Source organism: Papilio xuthus, unplaced genomic scaffold, assembly GCF_000836235.2.
Source record: "Papilio xuthus unplaced genomic scaffold, Pxut_1.1 DF827714.1, whole genome shotgun sequence".
Taxonomy (NCBI): Eukaryota; Metazoa; Arthropoda; class Insecta; order Lepidoptera; family Papilionidae; genus Papilio; species Papilio xuthus.
Genome location: NW_013530935.1, coordinates 445566 through 471699, shown reverse-complemented (window position 1 = coordinate 471699; position 26134 = coordinate 445566). Strand labels below are relative to the sequence as shown.

The window sequence follows — 26134 nt, the reverse complement described above, 5'->3', positions numbered from 1 at the left end:
TGAGCCTGGCAGAATCTATGAAAGAGAGTATATATTTGAATAGTTTATTAACTGAATTAGGTTTGGTTGAGCTTGCTAAGGTGGTGATGCATGTTGACAATAGAGGTGCGATTTGTTTGTCTGAAGATACTAAATTTCATAACAGAAGCAAACATATTAATATTAAATTTCACTTTGTACGTAGTATTGTGAAAGAAAAATATTTAACCTTAAGGCATCTGTCAACGGATTTAATGATAGCTGACATCTTTACTAAAGCTTTGCCAATATCATTTATTTTGCGTAAAAGGTTTAGGGCTTGTAGATAATGCAGATTAAAGGGGGCGTGTTGGAGTTTGTAATCTGCTGACATGTGCACTGGCTGGTTTAGTCTGGTTTTAGTTTATGAAAAAAGTGTACATCTGTCATACGTAAAATATTTTTCATTGTCTTTCATAAATATATTTTCCAAAGTAAACTTGTATTATTCATCAGAAATATCATTGTTCCGCTATGCTAAAACTCTTGTTCAAAATATTTTTTTATCTATGGTTATAGCATGAGAGCATGAGGTAGGCCTTACCGTTTTCTGTGGAGGTGTATTCGCTGTAAACCTTCAGTTTGATCGCAGTGGAGAAACTAAAATACTTTACATTTTTAGGGAATGAAATAAACATTACCAAGGGTTTCCTCAAATGCAAGGAGGAAAGTTTACAAACTTCTGCGCTCCTTAGGTCTTCCGTTATAAAAACACGCGGAAGCACAGAAACCTTAAAACATAAACATATGGCGTGCTGCCAATAATATGGCATTTAATTAACATCGTAGAGAAATTGACAATTATTTAAGAAATATTCTTGTCGTTTCTAAAGAAACGCAATATGAAAACATACGCAATACGAATTGCCATGCTTTCATATTAACTTTGAAATATGATGAAACAAGCTGTTCGCGCGGAATTAAAATCAAACTTAATAATAAATAGGAGCCGATGTGTTCTTTTAGACTATGTTCTACATCTATGCTAAATTTCTGCGAGCTCCACGCAGCTGTTCCGGAGATATCTTTCAACAAACATCCATCTATACATTCGCATTTATAATATTAGTGAGAAGTAAGATTAGACCCACAGGTGGGTAATGACCGTTGAATTTAATTCGAACGCGAAAAAATCGAATAAATCAGGTGGAACATAATTTTAAAATATTATTACGGATAAAGTTTACGTGTTAGATAAATGTGTTGCATTTTAATCTTTGTCTAACGGAAAACAAACAAACGAAATTCTGCCAAAAGTGTACTAAATATATGTTCATTATGCTGAAGGGTAAAGGAAGGTCTCAATGAAGAAATCGGCTTTTAGGTGTTATTTAAAAAAGACACGAGGATGTACGCAGTTGATTAAAAGCAAAACAGGAGTATACCAAATAAACTTTTTCAGGTACATACAAAAACATTTCCATTGTTACATTTTCAGTATTTAGAGACAAAGAACTGCTGTTGTACGTTTTCACAGACAATGGAATGAAAACGGTTGTCTAACACTTAACGTTTGTACACTGCATAGTAACAACAGTAAGCTTATTCTCGTTGAAAAAACAGAGACCCAATGAGTTACACAGTTCATGTTTAAAAAGTAGGACCTCAAAATCAATCTTTCAAGATTTTGAAACTTTTTAAGCGTAGATCTCGCTGTAGTTAATCGCTTATCCAGACAAGACTGATACGTCCAAGTTCGATTCCCTTGATTTTCAAATTACATGTTATGCATACACTAGCTGTCGCCCGCGACCCCTTCCGCGCGGCATCAAAAAAATATAGTCGCCTATGTTTTCTTCAAGGCTGTTCTATATGTCTGCCAAATTTCATCGAGATCCGTTCAGCCATTCTGGAGATACCTTCAAACAAATATCCATCCATCCATCCTAAACATTCGCATAATATATGTAAAATTTACCCGACATTCAATGGTGAAGGAAAACTTCGTTGTGCTACCTAAATAAATCGGCGAAGAAATTCAATGATATGTGTGAAGTCAACCCGCACTTTTAAAACGTGTTTTCGTATTGTAGATACATTGACATAAAGCAATGTTTTTACCTATTACGTATATGTGTACGACCACACCGTTATATATATATATAGTCCATCCGTATCCTGTCCTAAGATATTCATGATCATGGTGAACGTAGCGGCGAGGCGGGTGTGCCACTGGCCGTGCATTTTTGAATTACCGTATTCATGAATCATGAACAAATGTTTTTGGTAGTTTAACGAACGAAAAACGCCACCGTCCATTCTGGATTTCGATAACTTATCATCATATAATTACCTGACGTGAACTTTGTACATGTTGTTAAGGAAATTGTGGTAGCGGATAATCGTTAAATTTAACGCTAAAATAGCTTTTTTAATAAAAAAATCCTTGATTTCTAATTATGGTTTATATTACAATATTGGTATTTTACAATATATTAAAACAGGATATAACAAAATACTAGCTAATTATATGTGATGCTACCATGTCACCTTCTTAAGTTGCCGGTTAGTTTTGACTTTACTGTGAAGTTATAGACTGACGTAATTTACAATCGGTCAGTGACATAAATGACCAACTATCAGCATTTTTAGTTAGCTATTTAGACATTAATCTTTCTTTATTGTTTCAATAAGAATTAATTCCAGTTTTGTTCTAATTCATGAAGCAAGTGTACCTAAATCATGTAAATGTTCTCAATTGGGCTTTTTTTCCAACAAAATATGTACTGAATATGCGATAAGTAGACATAAAAAAATCATAATTATGTAATGACATAAATATCTGGCAATACATAAATTGTATAAATATAATTTATTCTAGTCTAAATCCAGTCTAATTATACGATTGTAAGGCCTATTCGTGGTCAATGTAACTAAGATTCAAAACCAAGGCTCTACAATCAGGACGCGGTTTGTGGATAGGAGTTTCAGTTTTTAGTAAATGATAATTTTGTGTCAAAGTTTCTAATTACAGCGTTAGTTTTGTTCTGTTTAATCGAATAAAATTCCTAAATTTGACTAATTTCGTAGGTACACCCCTGAGTAGTAGGCTGAGGCAGTAGCGGCGTTAGGGTAGGGCGACCGCCCTGAGTAATGGGCTTATGGCGGCGCCACAGGTGACAGAGTCGGATAAAAGATGTCCTATCTTTGTAACATTTCCCCCCCGACACTGAGAAAAGGGGGTGTCACTAAAATCTTGCCTAGGGCGCCGGAAATGCTAAAACCGGCCCTGTCTGAAGGTCAACCATGGAACCCAAAGGACATCTCTACAAAGTCCAGGACTGGATTACAGCATCACTGGCTTATTTAAACGTTATGGTCGCAATTTACAACCCTTCATCGAAGGATTCAAAGGGGGAATCTGATCGATGAGAAGTCGTTTTCTCCTTGTTTAGCCTTTGAAAGTGAACTTGATAATTTTTCTACGTGCTATTGCTATGACTAGAATGATAATATCCAATTAAAGAACAATGGTGTAATGTGTCGAGAATATTTCCTCTATAATTATTATACTGTTTTCAATATATTGTGAATCGCAAATGAATCATCGCGGACGGACGGTATGCGTACAGCTAAGCCTTCTAGGGCTGCCACAAGTAATAATATTATAAGTATTTTATTTAAGTACACTTATTATTTGTAAAGTATTGAAGTGTATACATAAGTTTATGTTGCAAATACTAGTTTCGTCGCCTTGCAGACATTCAGGATGAAATTAATTGAATAAAATTATGAATTATATTTGTGTATAGTACCATCCAAACTTTATGGCTGCTTCGTACTTTTTATGCGATTAAGCACTTAACTAATTTTGGTATAACCAAGACGCTGAGTAATACAGGGCGAGGCCCACCTGGCAGCGACAGACTGTGAAAAGTTAAGTAATCCCGGAACATTTTGGTGGCGGTGGCAACCCTACTGTATAAAGGTATAGATATGTAGCGGGCGCGCCGACCGCCCCGCCCTCCTCCACCCGCGCCACCCTCATACCCGCACCCGCATGCAACTTCGGCCCGCTACGCGACGATTCGAGCCGAGTTCACAGACACTCATTATTTCGTATTACGTTCCTCGCGCCGTCAGCCAGCGCCAGAACATCAGTCGCATTTCGTTCGCCGAACACAGTGCTCGTTTTATTCCCTTTAATCTCCATAATAAACTTAGGTAAGTTATATTATTTTTTATTAAATATTAATCTTACCTTAAAACCATTACTTGAACATTACATAGGTTTTTTTTTCTAAACTGTAACAGGAAAGTAGTCAATGTAGACACTCCTTAAAAATACCGGCGAATAAAAGTTTGATGTGTGAATAACAATTTGTCAATATGTTTCATTAATTCAAATGATTGTTATTTGATTATTAGTAAGGTTTTATAAATGGGAAATCATATTTTTCGCATGATTAACGGGACTCTGGCGCCGGGGCGCGCATGATTTCATCGATGCCTATCAACTTTTTTTATAAAACATGTTTGCGATAAACGTATTTACTCGGTGCGTTTTATTGTTCCATTCCTGGGAGCTTTCTTTTATTTTCTTTATTATAACCGCAATAAATACGTGTCGAGAATTATTATCTGTAGCCTAGATCTATTTTAATACTACCCTCGATTACTAGAATACAGATAAATAAGGCGATTTTTTTTACTTATAATATGTTCTATGTTTAAATAGTTTCTTTATGGTTCGTTTGATAGCAAGCCATTATGCTAATAGATATAATTAGTCGAATTCTCCTACAATATGTAGTCTGGTGTCATTCAACTTTTATACCGTATTTCGAAGTTACCTTTTATAAAGATCTCTTTTTGAAAAACAAAGTTAATAAATCTTTGGAGAAAGCAGTCAATGATTCTTTGAAAAGGGCTCTTTGATTTATTTTATTTCTTGTTTATATTTAAATCTTCAATTTAAAAGCGGACAAAATAAATACAAAAGGCTAAGCACGCCGGCTGTATCACTTGGATGACTAAATTTAGAATGTGACTAACACCACATGCTTGACACATCAAAACGGTCGTTTCGAAATAAACATTAAACAATCAGACCCTATTTTTATTTGCTTAGGACTGTTTCTGTTACACTGCTTTCAATCTCAAAACTGCTGTCAATGTCAAAATTTAAAACAAAAAAGTTTTTTTTTTTAACGAAAAAACAGTTTTAGACAAAATGCTTCAGATATGGATGAATTGAATGAGGAAATGTTACCGAATTGTTACAGACCATCGATTTTAGTACTTTCTCTAATCATGCATCATCAAATCGGAAGTTACGAGTCATGAAATTTTTGCAATATGTAATCATTAAACATTCCGCTACTTTCACATTTATCTCGTTTCGAAGGAGTTAATTCACCTTTATTGCAATGGGATATTTGGTTGATTACAAAAAAATACATTTCGTGCGTCGTGTCTGATCTATCCTTGAGCTATGACATAGGTTCAATCGTATTATAAAAGGACAAGTGTAGTCTATGGTGTACGTAAAAACATAACATACATTTTTATTTTAAAATTTCCTGTTATTATATATGCGATTCTTTCGAATTATATTATGAATCATTAACGCAAAGAATTCATAGGCATTGTTCGGACAATAATATTTATATATTTTATTATAACCGACGTATACTTAGGCTGGTTTCCGTCTCCATTTTGTATATATAAATATTCTATAGCAACGTTCTATAATAAATTGTACGTAGTATAATCTACTCAGACAGGGGGTTGGGATGAGGGGGAGGTGATATTCCGTCTCGCTCTTATACATTTGTTAGAGAGAGACAAACTCATTTCCCGAATACGAGAATCGATTGCGTGTAGACTGTACCACCCCTAATGTTTGTAGATTAGGGCTGCTGCGGGGGCTTTCGTTGATCGATTGCATGAAATAAAACTTTCCTTTATTTTTTTAAATTTTTGTACATTTACAAATCGTATGCTTGATCTTACTAATATTATAAATGCGAAGGTTTAGATGGATGAATGTTAGTACGTATCTCCAGAACGGATTTCGATAAAATTTGGCATACACGTAAAACATAGTCTGGAAGAACAAAAAGGCTACTAAATGAAGTCGCGAACGTCCGCTAATTATCAATATGTATGCTTCATATAAAAGCATTTTATAAAAAAAAGTTGTTTATGTATATCGGCACGGACCAAATTATTTTGATCTTAATTCACTTAAATCGATTATTTTGTGTTATTTCCTTTTTGGAAAAAATATAACTTGCATCAACGCTCTCACAACATTTAAATTTTTATTTATTTTCTTTTAAAAATATGGTGACTGACTACCGAATGCAAACTACGCAACGTCCGTAGGCTTTTATACGTACATATAAATAGATGACGCCTACATAATATGGAGGGTGGTTAGGTCCTAGGTACCCTAAGCGTAGGACTGGAGATCGATACCGGACGAGGGGAGAGCCATTTGGGGGCCGCCGGAATAATAATACGTCTCCGGCAAAACAGACGCAGTAAAAATAACCTACGCAATTACTTTTGCGTTGTAAATGTACTGATTAATTTAAATACGCAATAATTTGTCAATTTATGTTTTATTCGCTATTTGAGTCATCTAAAAAGATCTTTTTACTCATTTAAGTTTTTAGAGGAACTATCCAAACTATATTTTAAAACGAAAATTGGATTTACTGTTATTTAATTTATTCATTTCGTAGGTTGTTAACGTTGAGTTTATTGGACTCTTAATTAAATCGTAAGTTATTTTCTCGCTCAAAATCTTTGCGAAGATTTTGTGATTATAAAAAAATTGGGTGTTTGTAAGAGCGTCAGCCATCCGTGATGCTTTAGTTCTTAATTGGCTCAGCGCTTCTTGACGCTCCATAAAGTTTTCGTAGATTTTAAGTTGCATTCTAGAGTAACGGGTTCAATGACACTGCGGTGTTGCCATATGTGAAATTATAGTCATCGTTACAGCCATTTATGATTTAAATATGAATTGTTTATTGTTACAAATGGAATCATAGTTTAGATATATCCATTGTAATTTAAAACAGTGTTAAACGTGTAAAATACAAAGAAAATGCTGCAAACAGAAGTATATGTCCTTGAGTTCATGAGAGCTATTTTGCACTAGAACATTCATATGAAAGATTTATTTTTTATATGATTATGTCTTAGTTTCCAAGTTTTTCTTTAGTCGTGATTCTAATCTATATTATAGGCAAACAATTTATTGTTTCATATTATCAATTGTTCAATCACACTAGTGGTCAAAACAATAGACAAGGAGTAATTGTGATTATTACTCTGTGGACTCAAGATGGCGGATAGACGTGCGTCTCATACTGAATTATGCGGAGAATTTTTGCATTGCAAAATATAATGTGATTGTTTTCATACCGACATGTCTTTGTTATCACGTTTGTACATTATTCTGAAACCACTACCATTACATGTTTTGGTATTTGTGTTGAAAGTCAACAATTAACAAAGTTTGAGGTTTAGTCGTTTTGTAGGTTACTATTTGTAAAAATTCTTTTGTGTATAAGTAGGACGTACTAACAGCTATTAGTCATTGGCAGAATCTACACGGCTTAAATATCCCGTGAAATTTGTGTTAAAAAACAACTTGGGTTGTTTATGAATCATTGCTTTGTTCATTTAAGAATCAACAAACCACAAAAAAATGGGAGACCTAAGTTTACTACGCGTGCAATAAGATGATTTGCTGAACAGACATGTCCCTGCAGACATAGTTAATCTTGTTATGGATGTGAGCGACGAGACAAGGGCCCTATTGCAAGGGGTAATCGGAAGCGAAACCAGCGAAGTGTTCAGGACATCGTCTGGGCAATTATTGGCTTCCTGCCGGAGCTGTGCTCCCGTACTTGACTTTAAATTAACATGAAAGAGCTTAATCACAAAAAGATTCGTTGAAAAGTCGTGATGCGGAAAAATATAAAGGAATTCGGTATCAAAGCAAATTAACTAATTTTGGTGCTGGATACGTAAAGTTATATTCCTGTTTACAAGGAACTTAAAAGAAATAGTATTTTTGTCTTCTATCCTTTTCTTATTCTTTACTTTTTGTATATACAAATAGCTAATTGCATCATATTAAGATTAAAATAATACGTTGCGTATATTTCGTAAGATTATTAATTGTCCCAAATAACACCTTGACTCAAGCTGATATCGCAAAATACTCCAATTTATAGCCTGAATCATAATAACATTGAAAAGGCTTGCTGATTTTAATTCTCAGCAATAAGGCGAGCTTTATAAACATGTGGTAATTGACTCCAAGTAATAAACAACGAACGACCTTATCACTTCTTTTGTAATGGGTTATATGTCAATTAAATGCATGCTTATTTTTAAATTTGTCAATATTTTTTAATCTAGCTGTCGCCCGCTACTCCCCAATAGGCGATAGCCTATGTGTTCTTTCAGACTATGTTCTACTTGTAGGCCAAATTTCATCAAGATCCGTTGAGCCGTCCCGTCCCGTCCGATACCTTCTAAAACCCATCCATCCGTCTAAACATTCGCATAATATTAGTAAGATGAAGCACGTAACAAGTAACAAGAGTTTGATTTACGTTAGTCATCTTTTAGATTAATAGAAACTCCTCTTATAAAAATACATAAAGGTCTTGAGAACTAAAAGTTAAGCACAAAAAAAATATAAAGTGGTGCATACAGATTTGTTTTCTAGTTATTGTTCTTCGTTCAGATGACCTATGGAACATGTTTAAATACATACGCTGCAACGCCACAGTACGTGGGCTACAGTACAGTTCTATATCTGGCCGACATTCTGGAACATGGAGTGCTCAAAATGGCGCAGTTGGAGCTTGAATTATAAATGTCATCTCCATGCGGAACTGCGTTATGTATTGCCAGATCATATAACGTGGTAATAATATTTTATATCCTATGAATTATTTGGTAAAATTAGTCATAATTTTCCTGACATTTTATTTTTTTGACATTGTAATCTCTAGATCGATTCACACCTTTAATACTTAATTGCAATGATAATAAACAAATAATTTAACCTTATTTATAAAGTTAATTTAACCGAAATGTAATTAATATAATCTATGTTGACACCTTTCTTCCACAATAAAGTCACTTGCCTCGACCTAAATGTTTATTTAAATTAAATATTGATAACACTTCAGTAAAGATGAAAATGGTAACCAAATTGCAGAATTAAAAATACTGGCAATAATGCCTTAGTGGAACAATTAAAAAGTCACTTACAGCTTCAAAAGGATATTTAAAAAAAGAACGTTTGTCTATTGAATTTTGATTTACTCTTGCGCTTGTAAACGGCAGTGCCAACACTCTGTTAAACTGGAATATAGGTTGTAGGTATGAATTGTTAAAATTGAATAAATTCACGGAATACATACATATATAAAGATATACGTAACTGCGGAGCCGCATTTTAGTACCGCACACCGCACTGCGGTCAAATGAATACGAAATTTCTCTTTTACAAGTCACATCTCGTTATTTTTGTGAATAGGATTACGCAAACATTTTGTTCATTTCTCAACTGTATTCTTTGTTTTATTTGACACAGCCTAGATCATAACTTTATTACACACAAACACAATTATATAAAATGTTCAATTATTAAACTTCGTCATCATCATCATCAACCTGCCCTTATCCCTATCGAGGGTCGGCACAGTATGTACTACTCCTCCATACATCTCTATCAGCCGTCATATCCGAGTCTACCCCCTTCTTACGCATATCCTCTTTCAAACAGTCATTCCATACTTTTTTTGGTCTTCCCCTACCCTTGTAGCCATCCACATTCAATCTCAACTATTAAACTTCGTGTTAAAATAAAAAATAATATAGTTCTTTACATGCAAGATATGTTTTGGTTGTACTTTATGTAAACATGGGCATGGAAGGTTGCAGTAACTATGAGGTCTCTGATAAGTTTCAATGCAATTCAATCTTCATCTCGCTGTGGCCATACATGGAGAAAACTGCAGCGTACTATGCTCACCTTGTACGGACTTGCTTGTGAAGGTTCACATCTGACATATGACTCGATCTGTCCCAGGATAATATCGAATCAATACATATATTGCTTATTTTTCATCTGCGGTAAATTACGTAATACTTCTCCATGAAATAGGGCTTGTCAAAATTATACTTTTTTATTTTTAATTTTGCACATCATTAGGAAATCTATGCCACGACGAAAGTTAAATTTTATAGTCTTTATATGTAATAAAAGTCTGAATTTAGTCTCATTTTGGAATGTTTAGATATAATTTTTACTGAAGTATTTTTCTATATGATTGAGCAAGATGTAATGTACAATAAAATTAAATCTCAGAAACCATGATCCTTGCTCGGGAACGGGCGGTGGTGTAGCTATTTATAGACACAAGGTCACGTCGCCTGCATAGCTCGACACAGACTATATAACATACAGTGCGACAGAATTTATTTACCGTAATTTGTCATTTTTAATCTATATCTCTATCTAGTTATCATAATGGTTATTTAAAAAATATTATAGGGTTATAAAACGATAGAACAATATAGGAAAATAAAGATGGAATTCTAACTTATTTGATGTAAACAGTTGTATTTTTGGAACGTTCATGTAAATATTAACGGTACGAAACGGTTGACCGTGATTCCTGAACGTGACATTGGCAATGAACTAGGTGCAAATTGGCCGGCTGCGCAGAGCGGGGGCGCTGGCGGTATCAAATTGTCAAGTAATAACCTCGTAAATCAAACAAATGGGAGGCTAAATCCGTTCAAAAACAAACAACTGCAACGAATATAATTAATACTTACAAAAATTTTCCTTGTATTTTAAAAATATAAGTGCATTTGTAAAGTTGTTGTAAACACAATAGAAAGTTTGCAGTCAAACGGATTAAAAACTACGCAGATGTAATGCGTTAGCAAAAACGGGACTTGGCAAGACCGATGATCAACTTACGGTGAAATTTTAATAACTTTAAAACTTTCTACGGTGGCAAGCGACGCGATGTGAGTCATTCGGGTTAGTGTACGCGAGTGTCCCCTCTCTTCACTGCGACTCCGAGCGCCATATCGATCCGAAAGCTTTTTTCGCCATCTGATATCACATGTTATCCGCAATGAAGAATCAAATTTTTCATTCAGTGTTTCGAACAACGCTTTAATATTGTGTGCTTTAATATTTTATAAATATAAATGCTAACGCTACGTTATCGGTTAAACGCACCATTATCAGTATGATAAAAATAAATTGTGCCAACGATAAGTGATTGTTTGTTATTACTAAAATCGTAAACAATGTAATTTTGCATTGATAAATAAATGCTTATTCTTTATCATCGATTTTATTACGGTAACTTAGTCATTCTTTTTGATTTCCTCATTGATGTAACGAATTTTTTATTCAATTTGATTTTATACAAATCTTATCTTCTTTTAATGCAGGAAAATGATATCATATTAGTTTACGTTTAATTTAAATAACTATAGACTTACTCTTATTGTTGCCTAGCAATATAAAAACGTGAATAGTACCGTACTGTATTATGTGAATAACAGTCCAGACATTGCCGGCGGACATTTTGGTTAGCGACCATATGGCGCGCAGGCATGGCGGCGCGGCGTACGCTTGTTTGGATATTTTTTGTAACACTACGTTTTAATGCTTGCTGTACTTGTTCGCCAAATAAGGTTTTGGAAAGGCGCTATTACATGACGTGAACCGTTAAACTGTGTCATAATAAATTATAGAATAAAAATATGTTTCTAAGACGTTACTTTTGGTTCTGGTTATGCAAATTGTTTTATATTTAGGAAACCTGGTTAAGGGATTAGAATAATTTGTTTTAGGGAAAAGTTGCTCGATTTTGACCATTAGCTTAGTCCAGACCGATATGAGGAAAATGCTGACGTTGTTTTTATTAACAATTTTCTACGAATAATTATTTATTTAAATTATTAAAAAGGGCGATGAATGTGACGCACGTACAAAATTGTTTACAAAACAGGCAAGGTGACTCAGACGACAGGCAGGCGACCGATAATGACCATTGTGTCACGAAGTCTTTTCTAGAACTCGTCAAAATGCCTCGAATCAAGATGGAATTAATATGAAATTATTTCACTTGCGAATTGACTTCATATCATTGTTTTAGTGATGACGTGAGCGCTGTGATATTTAGATTGTTATTTGTACAGACGAGCTCACAAGTCTCAGCCGTATAACAATACGAAACAATTCATATTTCTTAACTAATTGTAAATTAACAATTGTTATTTAGCATTTTGAACATGTTAGAATTGAGACAATGTCAAATCATAGACCTAAGTAAATAAAATTAGACTTAATACTCCCTTATCCCTTAGTGACAATTAAATTACCGTGACCGTCGGTGGCTCAGGGTTCAAGCACTTGACTTGCAATCTGCAGGTCCTGGGTTCGAATCCCGCCATGTACTAATGTACATTTATCCGACGTTCTTACGGTGAAGGAAAACATCGTGATGCAACCAGCACATATCTGAGAAGAAATTAAAAGATATGTGTGAAGTAAACCAACCCGCACTTGGCCAGCGTGGTTGACTATGGCCTAATTATCCTTAACTTAGGGTAGACTCCGAGCCCCTCGGTGGGGACGTATAGTGAGCTGATGATGTGTGTATGTATGAGTATAGCAATTAATTTTCAACGCGGCGATTACTCATTTCCGATGCTTAGTACAACAGACACAAAACATGTCGCTTGGTTTACTTAATACGAACAGGATAATAGCTAATTAACTTCAACAGTTTTATTACTATGTAACATTAAAAAAGCGACATATTTTTATGTTATGTTATTTGGAAGAAAAACCTACCTAAGTACCTAATAGAAAATTTCTTTTATAATATTTGCACATTTTTTTTAATCTATATTAAAATAGTATTGGCGTTTTTAGGTTAGTCTTATTTTTATCTTGTACCCAATAATAAAGATTTCATTGTCTATCTATCCCAGTATGGCTATATCATTAATGTTTAATTTAATTAAGATTCAAAGTTAATTACGGATGTACCGAGTTGTTCAACAGACCAAAACGTTGCGGTACCACGTAAAGTGAGACTGTGAGACTACTAACCGCTAATTTTTTTTAATTTATATCCAGCTATTTATTTTAAAATTTTATATTACTTATTACTCCACCGAAACATTAGCTTAAAAACATTTCATCTACTATATTAATTTTCTTCCAAACTTGATTTATTGTCACAAAAGACAAACTGCTAATTTTTCGCTAAAACTAGTAAATTCTAAAATATTTCTGGCAACACTTTTTCTTTAATAATTATATGGCAATAGCTACCCTTATTTTATAGTATTATATTGATTTCACAATACACAGAATAACTAAAAAAGTGCAATAGTGTTATGTCCGTCAGATACATTTGATGTGACATTCACATAAAATGAATGAATCGTTGTTACTACGCAACTCCAGAAATCGATTTAAGGAATTTCAATACATTTTGACACAGATAACAAACATACTGTGTAACTCATAGACTATTTAATCTCGAAAATATTATCGATTCCCATGGGATATGAAAGTGATGTGCAAAGTTCATCTCGTTTATCAATACGTCAGTTGTCTCTGGTCTCCTCTTCTATGTACATCCCTTGTGTTAATTAAAACGACACTTGAAGTTGTTGGAATGACTTGATTTATTGACGTCGCTCGTTGTATTTATCGCAACGGAAGGGGCTTTCTTATTCACAACTACGTGACGGATTCCAGGCGCTGTTTCAACGAATAGGATTCTATTTTTAGTATCGAATATCGATTGAGATAGAGAACTCGGCATTTCTTGTTATATTAAACTAGAGAGTTAAAAAACTTAATAAGTGGCCTATGTATTCTTCCAGACTATGTTCTACATCGTTGCCAAATTTCATGAAGGTAGTTTGAGTCGATGATACAGTCTAACATACATCTATCCATCTGAATTTTCATATTTATAATCTTAGTAAGATATGTTTTTAACGTGTTTATTCGTTTAATTGAATTATATTGTTTACAGGCAAGCTTTTCACTTGGGTTTAATTTTGGCTTAATAATGATATGTTGTTTGTGTTTTTTATAAATCATACTTCGATATTAAATTTTGGAATATTCAGAGACACAGATAAAACTCCTTTCTTATATTCTCACTCTTTACGAGTTCCACAAACCAGCGTACTTGATTAAGCTTATAATTAGAAACGGAGTAAATAAAGTCTTAATAGAGCTAACAATAGCATTTGAACTTTATTTACAATAGGTAATAACAAGCATATTATGTTAACATTCGCTACAATTCTGCTCACAAATACATTAACATCCTCTGGAACACAAAAGATTGTTTCCTTACGTACGCCGGATGTCTATTGATTTAGTATACAGTCCCCGGCGATACAGACACAATGAATCACTTAATTTTATATTCTATACGTGTTTGCGCTTGCGCAGGTAGATGGGACGCCATCTATCGAAAAAAGTTATCCCTGACAATAGATAATACACTAATATTGTGTCTCCTTGATACTTGAGTTCAAGAAACGTTCATTAAACTATAAGACCCTCGAAAAGGTTGCAAGTATCAAAACATTTGATAAAGTACTCATAACAACTAGAAATGCTAGAGTTATGTTACTAAAACGTGCGTTATACGATATTTATAAATATTTGTATTACTCAGTACTTTGTACCCCTATATCCTCCCCCAAATAGATTGTAAGGGGGTGCTTTGTGGGGCGTTTTTGTGATAAAATGTCGCATTTGGTTTAACTACGCTTCGATGTTATAAAAATAGTCCCCATTGCTACAAATACATATATAAAATACATGACTTCATTTAGAGTCAATAGAAAAAAATGGATTATATTTTTTTTTAATAAGTTACTCCAAAACGGCTAAACGCATCTAGAATAGCGCATAGGTTACAAACTTAGTTTTATTTTAATTCCACGCAGACAAAGTGGGAGGCACAAACTAGTAGCATATGTTGAAAGATGTCTTTGTTCGTGAGATAAGTACGTGTACATATCGACATAAAGTGGCGTGTTTACGCTCCAGTGGTAGCCATGCAATGTGTCATCGGCAATCAGTGACAGTTTGAGTCAACATTTCTTTGTAATGAAAGTCGATGGACAAAGTCGTTAGATAACGAGTGAAAGACATGTCTATAGATAAAATACGTGTTGATATATTGCAATTGCTTCTTTCTGGAAGTTTCTGTCGAAACAAATGTACAATTTAGTTCGCCGAATTACTAAAACGATTACATATTTTAAGTAAAATAACGCTAAGCAATGTATATAGCTATTTCTTAATTCACTTTATACTTTTATCAATAGAAAACCAAAAAATGGCCTGCTCCGTCAGTGACACGCCCGCCCTGAAGGACCTCCCGAAGGTCGCCAATGACCTCAAGAGCCAGCTGGAGAGCTTCAACACCGGCTGCCTCCGTGATGTAGACACCAATGAGAAGATTGTTCTGCCATCTGCCGAAGGTACCCATTTTAAATATCATTATATACCATTTAATAAAAATCCAAAATGGCTACCACTACAAAATGGCGAATTGACAACGTGTCGCGTGTTCTATTTCCAATGGAAAGATCGCGGCTGCTTTACAAATAAGATCCATATGCGGCCAGAAACGTGTGTATAGCTAATACGTGGAAATAGTCACTTATTTATTCACAAAAATTAAAAAAAAAAACTATTATTTTTTAGCACTTTACTTCAATATACATTCTGACTTATTGAAGAGTAGAAAATGAATCATTAGGTCGTTATAATCAAGTCTAGCATATTTTTTACACCAGACATAGCTCAAGAGAAACAGCACACAGCGCTCCTTCAAGATTTAGAGAAATTCCAACCTTCAGTATTGAGGAAGACAGATACAGTTGAAAAAGTAGTACTACCGAACGCGCTAGGTATTTTGTGTGCGCGGACAGAATAACAGCTATATTTACAGATCACATCGACTCTACGCTTTCGCTCATTCTAACAAAGAAAAACTCAATATTGTTCATACAATTTACATAAATTTTAGCTAACAAATCATCCATTCAAAAACATTGCTGAAAAAACAAAAGTTAGTAATTATGTTCATCAAAAATTCCTACTCTAAATATGCATGATAAAATGTGTTTGTTTTTTGTCGTCGGTTTTATAGTTCACTTTTAATTCTTTAAAATAGTGTGTTAACATATCTTTACTTAAGTTTGCTACGGAGTATTGGTTTGGGCTATTTAAAAAAACCTAAATATTGTCCATGGTTTCCAGATGTTGCCGCCGAAAAAACTCAAAAGTCATTATTTGACGGTATCGAAAAGTTCGATGCAAGCAGACTGAAGCACACAGAAACGCAGGAAAAGAATCCGCTTCCTGATAAAGATGGTATGTGATGCGAATTTATTAGCACGATGCATTTCTATAAAAACCATGACACAGCATTATTTGCACTTTCTCCAAATTCACACTATATTTTAAAATGTAATGCAAATATTTGCTTTGATTGCAACATAAATGTTTTTTTTTTTAAATTGTTTACGTTAACGGCATGCATTTTTTATTGTATATTTGCTTTAAAAAAGAAAAACAATTCTTTTAATAAAACTTGCATTTATGTGTGAATGTTGCAAGGGTGAGGGAATACCAACATAAAATAAAACATCAAGAAAATTCATTAATAATTTAAAAACGAAATAAAAATATATTGATGTAACCGTTAGCAACGATTTCCAAATTCAAATTTGAATTTACCTTTACAATCAAACCTAAGGCAAAATCTTATAATAATGGATACTTCACGCTTTTATTTAATACCAAAATATTGCAATCATTACAAAATATATCGTTAAATTGATAAATGTTAGGATTTGCTTAACGGATAGTTACAAATTCCCCTTGCCCTTTCATCGCGCATGATGTGCCTAGCTTATGATTTACATTATTTTGCTGCACGGTTTTGCTTATGCCAGTTGTTGCCGCTGAGAAAGCTCATCAGAACCTCCTCGACGGTGTTGAACATTTCGACAAGACCCAGATGAAGCACACAACAACGGAAGAAAAGAACCCATTGCCGCCCAAAGAAGGTTTTTACCCGCTTTTGTTTCTGCCTTACTATAATCTATGCATTATGCGTAGCTTTTATTATCTATGCTGATGAAGTGATGCTGCATAAAAATGTTTGTTTATGTTTATTGAATATGTAAATTTATAATTAAATATGACTAGGTGGCAAACAAGCAAGCGGCCACGTGAATTCGCAGGAATAGAAAAAGGACCGCCGCCCATAGACAACCCGTGTAAACATTATATTATTTATCTTTACCAGTTGGCTATGTCCAGTTGGGTTTATAAAAAATTGATTTAATATACCACATATACTGATAAAAGTATGTACTGGACTTGACGCACTATATCATTTAAAGATTGGTAACCGTCATAATATTTGTAATCGAGGTATCGTGATAGTAATCTATAGTCAAACAAAGATTTCATTTAATTAATCTTGCAATAATTTCTTCAAACAGCTATTGAAGCGGAGAAGGAAAAGAACAAGTTCCTGAACGGCATCGAAAACTTCGACCCGGCCAAGCTGAAGCACACAGAGACGTGCGAAAAGAACCCCCTGCCCACAAAGGACATCATCGAGCAGGAGAAGACGGCCTGAACGCCTACAAATTAATTAACCGCACTCATATATCGCTAGTATCGCCGTATTTTAGTATCTGTATAAGTTTCTTATAAGTAACAGGCCCGTTTGCGTCGTCCGTTAATTTTAAAAAATTTAGAAATTCAATTTCCGAACGCAACTGTCACATTCACTTTTTAAATACAACCGTTTCCATAGATTAAAATTTAAGACAACACGAGAACAAGGACAAGGCTGATAAAATAATAGTACAACTATTTTTGTCTATGGTGAAGTAGTTTTATGAACTTTTTTGTAAGAGACGATGTTATAGCTGTCTCGTTTTACTGTTCGTCGCCCGGGCTTCCGTGTTTACACATCTCCTGTCCGTGGACAAATGGAAACGGGCTTCGTAAACTGGTCATTTATCATTAGTATTTAAGAACCAAATTTTCTATGTCACTTTTAACATGATATAATATGTAATAAGTGTATTTTATGAGCATTTTATTTAATTTATATTTGAAGATATTAATTAAGATTCTGTACTGATTTTATTTTAGGTTGGAGACACTGCACTCCATGATAAATGAAATAATATTTTGCTTTCGTGTGCTTGTGTTCTCCATGTTTTAGTTGAGATTAATTAGACGACTGAGAGAATCGTGCATCGAATTTGAATTATGTCAGATTAAAAAAATACGGGAGTGTAGTTGCGAAAATATTTAAAGAAATAAAAAAAATCTTTGTTTTAATTAAATGATCTTATTCGTTCGATAACGGTAATATTTTAACGCAATATAAATGCTCAATTATGTACCGGAATGCTAAGAGTCTGTGTTATGTAACAATAGTCGAAGCAATAGTGTTCTCTTGAGATATAAACAATAATTTTATACTGATTTTTACTGCATTGTGTAATTCCACAATAATCTTTCACTATTAACAAGCTGAAGATGCCAATAAAAACATTTTATCGACATTTGTACGTTTTACAGACGGTGCTTTTTTATAAATAAAAAAGAAAAAATACATTGTGTTTCATTTACGTTCTTTATATTTTAAGGACTCACTAAGCAAGTCATATACTTAGCTAAAAGACTAAATTTTTTAGACTTTATCTTAATCAGAAGTTAAGATGAACCAATTCGAAAATAAACAATCTTAAATGATCAGAGGCAAGAGGGCTATCAAAATAAGATAAAATTGCTCATTTTGTGCTGTTTTTCTTAGCAAAAAACTCAACAAAATACTCCTCCTTTTTGGATATTGACGTTTATTGATTTCTAAATTGGCACCACCTTAAGTAATGTATTCCGACTCTTTTGCCCTTTCCTAGACGTCCCCTAGTCAAATCCTTTCCCTACCAAGCCCTCCGCACTTATGGACACGGTGAGAGGCAACTTTGGCCCTCGGCACAACTGATGAAACGAAAGATCACCTGGCTTTTCGGTGGCTGCGGCGTAGTCTCAATCGGGTAAATCATTCTAAAAAAGTTATATTACCAGGGGCGAATTTATGATATTGATTTGGGAAGAGAATTGACCTTGGCTATTTTTTTTTTGTGAAAGGTTTACAGATTTCACAGATTAAAATCTCGAATTAGCACACTCAAGTAATCGATGTGAGATCATATCGATTATTACTTTATTTACAGTATTGTGTTTCGCTAAAAATGTTTAATATAATTGAGTGGTGTATTTAGCTATTTAAAATAAAGTAAACAGATTGATATTTTTTATTTGTGTTTAACAAAAACTATCGTACCGTATCGACCACCAATTGATCAGGCACGCAACACTGCGAAGAATTTCCAACTCGATCAAGTTGTTTAACAAAGTACATCTAAATCTACCTGTTTATTAAACCCTACATAATTATTGTAAAGTACTACTGAAATACAAAAATCATAAAATCATTTTTATCAACTTTTGTTTAAAATCAATAAAACATCTTAAACACTCCCAGAGCTTAATATCTTATTTTATCTGTGGCAGCAATTACGCAAAAATGCTATTTTGATGGAACTTTGATTTTCCTTCCCGCTTCCCGCCGGCTGTTGACGGTTTGGTTTTGGCACGTGCAATTTTTTCTTTACAATAAATAAAACAGCGCTTCTCACCTTTTAGTTGGTTTGTCACTGATGCTGACTGTTGGAAAATATTATTTTGGTAAGTGAATTGTTATTTAGTAATCAACATCTATTTTGCGATATCTCTGCACGTGTTGTATAATGTACACTGAACAACAAAACATCCATTTGCATTTGCAAGACAATGTAGTTACGATATGGTCCCTGTTAAATAATCGATTTTTATTAAAAAAAATTATGTGTATAACTGGCGCTCGCGAAAGTTTTATTTATATGTTCTTTTGATAGGCGGCAATTGTTATTGTTTATCTACAGATCGCTAGCAGCTTGTTAAAATGCCGCCATCCCCAGTACGATACAGAGTGCCTTGGAAAGTTAATAAGCGCTCTTCTGAACCCGATAGATGGCTAGACGAAATGGGTTTTTTTCGAAAACATACTGCTAGGGATTCCAGCTGTCTATTCAGAACTGTATCTGAAAATATTTATAACACTCAGCGTTATTTCCACAAAGTGCGCATTGACTGTGTTCAGTTCATGTCTGCTAAAAGACACCTCTTTGAAGGGGTAGGTTTTAATGCACTGTTTATTTCAATCGATTTTAAATTATTTCATTAATTTTTAGTTTGTCAAATTTAAATTGTCATTTTCTTTCTTAGTCCTTGAATTGTTCATTTGAGAATTATCTCAAAGAGATGTCAAATCCGTCTGAATGGGGTGGTCTTATTGAAATATCTGCTATGAGCCACCTGTATAGGTAAGAATGTTGTTTTAACATCAATTAAATTATACTGAGGGTCAAATGCTTAATTTGTCTGTAAATAAATCTTTTCAGACGTGATTTTGTTATATTTGAAGCCAACAAAGGCCCTCAAACAAAAATTTGCAATGGTTATGGCAATACAATTTACTTATTTTATTCTCCCGATACAAAGCACTTTGATGCTGTGTATACCAAAGAATTTATTAACACATCATCATTTTGTCAATGTAAGTGACAATTTTTACATTTATAATTTAAAAATTACATTCCTAATCTCCAGTTTATTTAATTAATTATGATTACATTTCCGTTTTGTATAATTTATTTACATCTTTGTTTTTATCTATTATAGCACTGGTTTATGAGATTCTTTATGATGGTGTTTACAAAATTAAAGACCTTCCTTATGCTGTTGATAAAATGCTTCATGACAAAATTCCATCAAATCATATTGAATACTTTATGTCTGAAAATGTAGAACGTAGAAAGAAACAAAAGGATAGAGCTAAAATTTTCATAGAGACAATTAGCGATGATGATAAAGACAAAAATAATAATGCAGTGGCTTTGAAATGCAAGCATCACACTGAGGATCTCGAAAGAGGCAGCCTTTTGAAAGAGTCCCTGAGTATTTTTGTGTTCAACCGTAGTCTTATACAGCTTGAAAATGTTTGCATAAATTGTTTGAATGTGAATAGCGCTAAAGACTTGCTTGATAATGGGATCACACCGTTCCCATATAAAGTAGCAAAGGCCTTAGATCCTGACATTTATCGTAATATTGAATTCGATGTCTGGAGTGAACTAAGGAGAGGTAATTTATTGAATTTACAAAGAGCAATGTTTATTTTGTGTACAACTATATTGTAACGGTTTTGAATGGCGCATAGTTTAACAAAAATCCTATTTCACTTAATACTGATTTTAATTTCTACGTTGTATACTATAAGGTCTAAACATTTTGCAGAGTTTCGTTATGGAGCTAGATATTCTGACGGTACAACTTTACAAGTAGGTGTAAAATGTCTTTGCAAGCTGCAAACAGATCAGTCTGTTCCATACCACTGTCATATACAAGAGATGAGCCCGGAAGGTGGGCCTTGTCTTGTATTCATTGAAGAGTTGGGGGAGAAGCGTGTAGTGGGCTATGATCAGTTGGAACCTTTACCTATTGAGGAGATACGTCCCTGGGCACCGCCTTACCGTTTCTCACGTGCTAGCTCGCAGTTCTTGTCTCTCAGCCAAATGTTACAGCAGATAGGTGCGATTTATTTATTCGTTTAATATATTTCTTCATTTGAAATGGTTAAAAGTACAGACTATGTTGTATGTAATAGGTAATATAACTAGAAAACAAGGGATTAAAGGACGGAATAAGAAAGGAGATGATATGAAGAGTACGGAGAAAAATTCAATGAAGAATAACGAAAAGATTGAACCTCAACCCCCGTATATTAACCAAACCGTTGACTATTCAGCGTACCACCACATGGATTTCTTTAATTTTGAACCTATGCCTGTTAGTTTTATTATAATATATTTTAGTTGCATCTTCTAAACAAGGCACTTGACTCTTGGCATCGGTCTTTTATAATAGAACATTTTAAAAATTGGGACATTTTACTCATTGTTATAACATAATTTTAACTTTAAGTATTAATAATAATTTATTATTAAGATCTTTTTTTTATTAATAAAAATTTATTTATTCTATGAAATTATATGAATTAAGTCAAGTGTAATGTTTAGAAATAAGTAGAAAGCCATATCGTAGCTAGATTGTAATATTACATAAACAACGAAATTATATTAATACAATTTTTGAACAATTGTAGTTGTAGGTTATGTGTTATGTTGGTGTCCACTGCACACAAAATAGTGTCATCTCTCTCATTTACCTTAAAAAAACACGAGAAAACAATACGTTCTTATATACATATGTGAGAACTTCACTAAATAGTTATTTTGTAGTTTAATCAGTTAGTTTAACCAATACGACTTAGGGTCCTTCAAGAAGCGAGCCTATCACCACCTCAAAGGCCGGCAACGCATCTGCGGTTCCTCTGGTATTGTTGATGTCCATGGGCGTCGTTGAACACTTCGGTGTTCCCGCTGCTCGTTTGCCCCCTTCTGTTATAAAAAAAAAAAAAAAAAAAAGATTAGCTTTTAGAAAGTAGTTAGTTTTTTTTTTATTTATATGCTTATGCAACATTTTCTAGGAATTTCAATGAGATGTGAATGGATATGTATGTAAGATAATTTATATCTCACTTTCAACTGTCTCATATTTTCATATAATGATAGGGTATTAAAACAAATGTTGTGTGTACTAATTCTTCAAGAAATGTATTTCATATTGTTTGCCAATAGTTTGTCCGAGCTTAGTTGGAATGGTACAAGAAATATTAGTAAATTAGCAAAATTTATTAAAAAAAAACACCCCCTTTTAATCTGAATGTTTAGATAAATAAATGTTTAGATTAGTAACAACAAGCTACGTGTGCCTATTTTTTTTTGATAATATAATAAACATGTGCGTTTTATAATTGTTAGAATGTGTAAATGTTGTGTATTGTACATATGTGTAATTATATGTAATGTCTCCAGGTTGAAGTGGAAGCATTGCCCCTGATGGTGGACTGTCGGCCGGCGGCGGGCGCTCCGCCCCACGAGATGCATGCCGCTCAGCCTCACAACGGAGCTCCTCATGATAATCATCAAGTGAGTAGACAAACTTTATTTCCTTATTTTCTACAAAAGTTATATTATTACTTATTTTAAAGGGACCATGTTCTGGAAGTGTTGATTGTTTATTATTCTCTATAAAAAAATATTTTAAAATTTAGACTAGACTCTTAGTAGCATAAAGCCTATCACCAACCATGTCCCCACTGACCCATAGCTAACATGACTCTGCATGCATCTTTTCTTCCCATAAGTAATTTCGACTATTCCTTTAGTGTGGAAGTCACTCACTGCCTAAAATTATTAGTTGTGTTATTGTGAATTATGGAGTTTATATTGTCATGTGTACCAGGGCGCAGGCAGCGGTGCTGGCGACATGGCGGGCCCGGCCGGAGCTTCGCCCGCTGTGCGTGTGTCTACGCCCGCGCCTGCACCTGTGCCGCCGGCTCATAACGCGTTGCCCGCTTACACCGGTTAGCAGCTCATAGAACTCTTATTATACACATATAGTCTTTTTCAAATATCTTGACAACCCAAGGTCATCGGTGCGCTGCCCAGTGTCCTTCCCCCTTATCCTGATAATCAAGTCAACACTCAAGTTAGTGGATAACAAGTTTGATAAAGCAAAGAGAAGTTAGCTTTATAAACGAAAGAAACTTGAAAACGGAATTATATTGGATGTAAGCTTACGTACGAATAATGTTGATCTATAGTTGTATTTTAAATGGTGCTATATTGCTATTTGTTATGTCCATAGGTGGTATGAACCAGTGTGGGTCGGTGCCGTGCCCGATGGGCGGGCCACCATTACCACCGATGCCGGGGATGCCGTTCGTGGCCGGTGTGCCTGGTGTGGGCGGCGTGCCCGGCGTGGGCGGGTACTGCGCGCCATACTGCAAGCAGCTGATGTGGTACTCGCCTCAGGGCCACGTGCCGCCTCCTCCGCCGCCAGGAGTCAATCTGAACGTCGGCCGCAGCCTCCAGCCCAATGGATCTGATCTACCAATGAATGGTACCGAATATGGTAACAATATTCATATGCTTTGTGACCACCTTTTACTTGCCCAAAACTATTTCTAGGTTTAACGATTCTCGAAATGTATCAAAAATTATAACTTCAAAAGTTGTCACGTATCAGGCATGTGGCACAAAATGACATGACAGCAAGTATTAACCGAAAGGCTGTTTGTAAATTATGACAGCTCGCTAGCAACCCCCCATGTCAATGTCAAGATATGTTAAAAGATCATTTTTGCAGTAGCTGTCATGTAGTTTTTCTTTTATGCCATTTTCTGTGTCTATAAGGTTTTATATATTATGATGGTAGGGATAACCTTGTGTAAATTGTTGCAGACATGGTGACGCTGCGTTACTACTTCAACCTGGGTGTGGAGTGCATGTGGGCGGCGTACGGCTGCCCGCCGCAGCTGCCCCAGCCCCCGCGACAGTACTCCAGCCGCGATCTAGCACAAGTATGTACAATCACAAATAAATTTGCTTAAATAACACTACTAAATTTTAAGTGAATCCCACCGACCGCATCATAATCGGTTGAACCGTTTCTGAGATTAACTCGCACAAACATAATGACAAACAGACAAATAAATCCAAAAATACAAATTTCCATAATGTTGACAACCTCTTGTAGAATTATTCTTGTGTATTGTCCATGTGTAGATATTTTTATCATAGAGATGTTTTTATTTTCTTCATATTAAATGTGATATTGCAGGATATGCAGCAAGTGTCGCTACACGATCGCCAAGGCATGAACCAGTCCGGCGAGGGCAACCACAAGTACAAGAGCCCGCCTAACGACAAGGCGCAACTCAATAACCAGGGGAAAGGCAACGGACAGCGGCCGCTGCTGGGACCCAGGTATAACATGAAAATAAACATTTACTCATTTTAATGATAAACTAAAGGATTGACTTAATATGCTAGTTATTACTTGTGCTAATACAATGATAACCTTAACCAGGTTCAAGCGCGGTGGCAACCACCAGGACGGTGGCAACCAGAACAACAACCACAACCAGAACAAGGGGCATAACAATAACATGCCCAACAAGGGATCCAACAATCGGTAAATTTTTCTATTTCATAAGAATTGATTTAAAAGAACTGGAATGATAAAATCACACTCGTTTTAATCCACTCAGTCGTTTGAAGGCTACACGAGAACACAATGTAATCAAATTTAATAACTATAAGGATATTGGTAGTTTAATTCCTGTAATTTCTAAGTAATTGTGGTGTTGTAGGCGCAACTCTCACAACGAGCGGGGCGGTGCGCCGCAGCTGTACGGCGGTGCGGTGGGCGCGGTGGGCGCGGTGGGTGCGGGGGGCGCGGAGGGCGAGTGCGTGCTGGAGCCGCCGCTGCTGAGCGTGCCCTACTGCCAGTACCCGCCCCCGCTCTACCCCATGCCGTACTACCCCATGGAGGACCCAGGTACATTTACACTTACATTGTACTCTGACACACTTGTCTGGCTCGGTGGACAAGTGACACTTAAGTTAAAGTTTTGTATGTTATTTTATATGCTTAAGTAATTTTTGACAGAATTATCTCTGCCACTCTTACAGATAATGTAGCCAATGTTTAGTTACATTAGCATTAGTTTTATAAAAGTTGATTTGTTACGGAATATATTAGAAAGTTAAGAAAAATTATTGTTTGCACAGCGATGATGGGCATGATGGGCGGCATGGGTTACGTGGGCTACGACGACGGCTTGGAGTACGGACCCCCCGTGCAACACTACTACGCCGCGCCCCACTACCCGCCGCCCGCCGCGCTGCCCCCCGCCGCCGCCGCGCCCCCCGCGCCCCTGCCTCACCACCTCGCGCAGCACGCCCCCCATGCTCACCCCCAGCACCCCCCGCCCCCACACCACCAGCA

At 35.2% G+C, this 26134-nt stretch overlaps 2 protein-coding genes across 4 annotated transcripts; both read left to right on the top strand.

Moving 5' to 3' along the window:
- Positions 1-4018: 4018 nt before the first annotated feature.
- cib (thymosin beta cib) lies at positions 4019-18725 on the top strand. Of its 3 annotated transcripts, XM_013310729.1 has the most exons (6): positions 4020-4182; positions 15400-15555; positions 15874-15987; positions 16340-16453; positions 17038-17151; positions 17593-18716. In XM_013310729.1, the coding sequence occupies exons 2-6, from the start codon at positions 15411-15413 to the stop codon at positions 17730-17732; spliced, it is 627 nt and encodes a 208-aa protein (XP_013166183.1). In that variant the 5' UTR covers positions 4020-4182; positions 15400-15410; the 3' UTR covers positions 17733-18716.
- A 977-nt stretch (positions 18726-19702) lies between these two features.
- Positions 19703-26036, top strand: otu (ovarian tumor protein; the record flags this gene model as incomplete). The annotated part of the gene is made up of 15 exons (XM_013310358.1): positions 19703-19864; positions 20101-20351; positions 20444-20541; positions 20620-20774; positions 20900-21361; positions 21515-21808; positions 21885-22066; positions 23155-23268; positions 23585-23705; positions 23990-24256; positions 24586-24704; positions 24965-25110; positions 25214-25318; positions 25497-25684; positions 25918-26036. Coding segments are annotated over exons 2-15 (2601 nt in total), but the record flags the coding sequence as incomplete, so codon positions are not given.
- Positions 26037-26134: the final 98 nt, after the last annotated feature.

Bases quoted from the DNA above. Each gene is read 5' to 3' on its own strand.
- cib (XM_013310729.1), top strand. From the start codon at position 15,411: ATGGCCTGCTCCGTCAGTGACACGCCCGCCCTGAAGGACCTCCCGAAG. The intron at 15,988-16,339 runs GTATTTTGTGTG...CATGGTTTCCAG, and splicing joins AGTACTACCGAACGCGCTAG to ATGTTGCCGCCGAAAAAACT. The intron at 16,454-17,037 runs GTATGTGATGCG...TGCTTATGCCAG, and splicing joins TCCGCTTCCTGATAAAGATG to TTGTTGCCGCTGAGAAAGCT.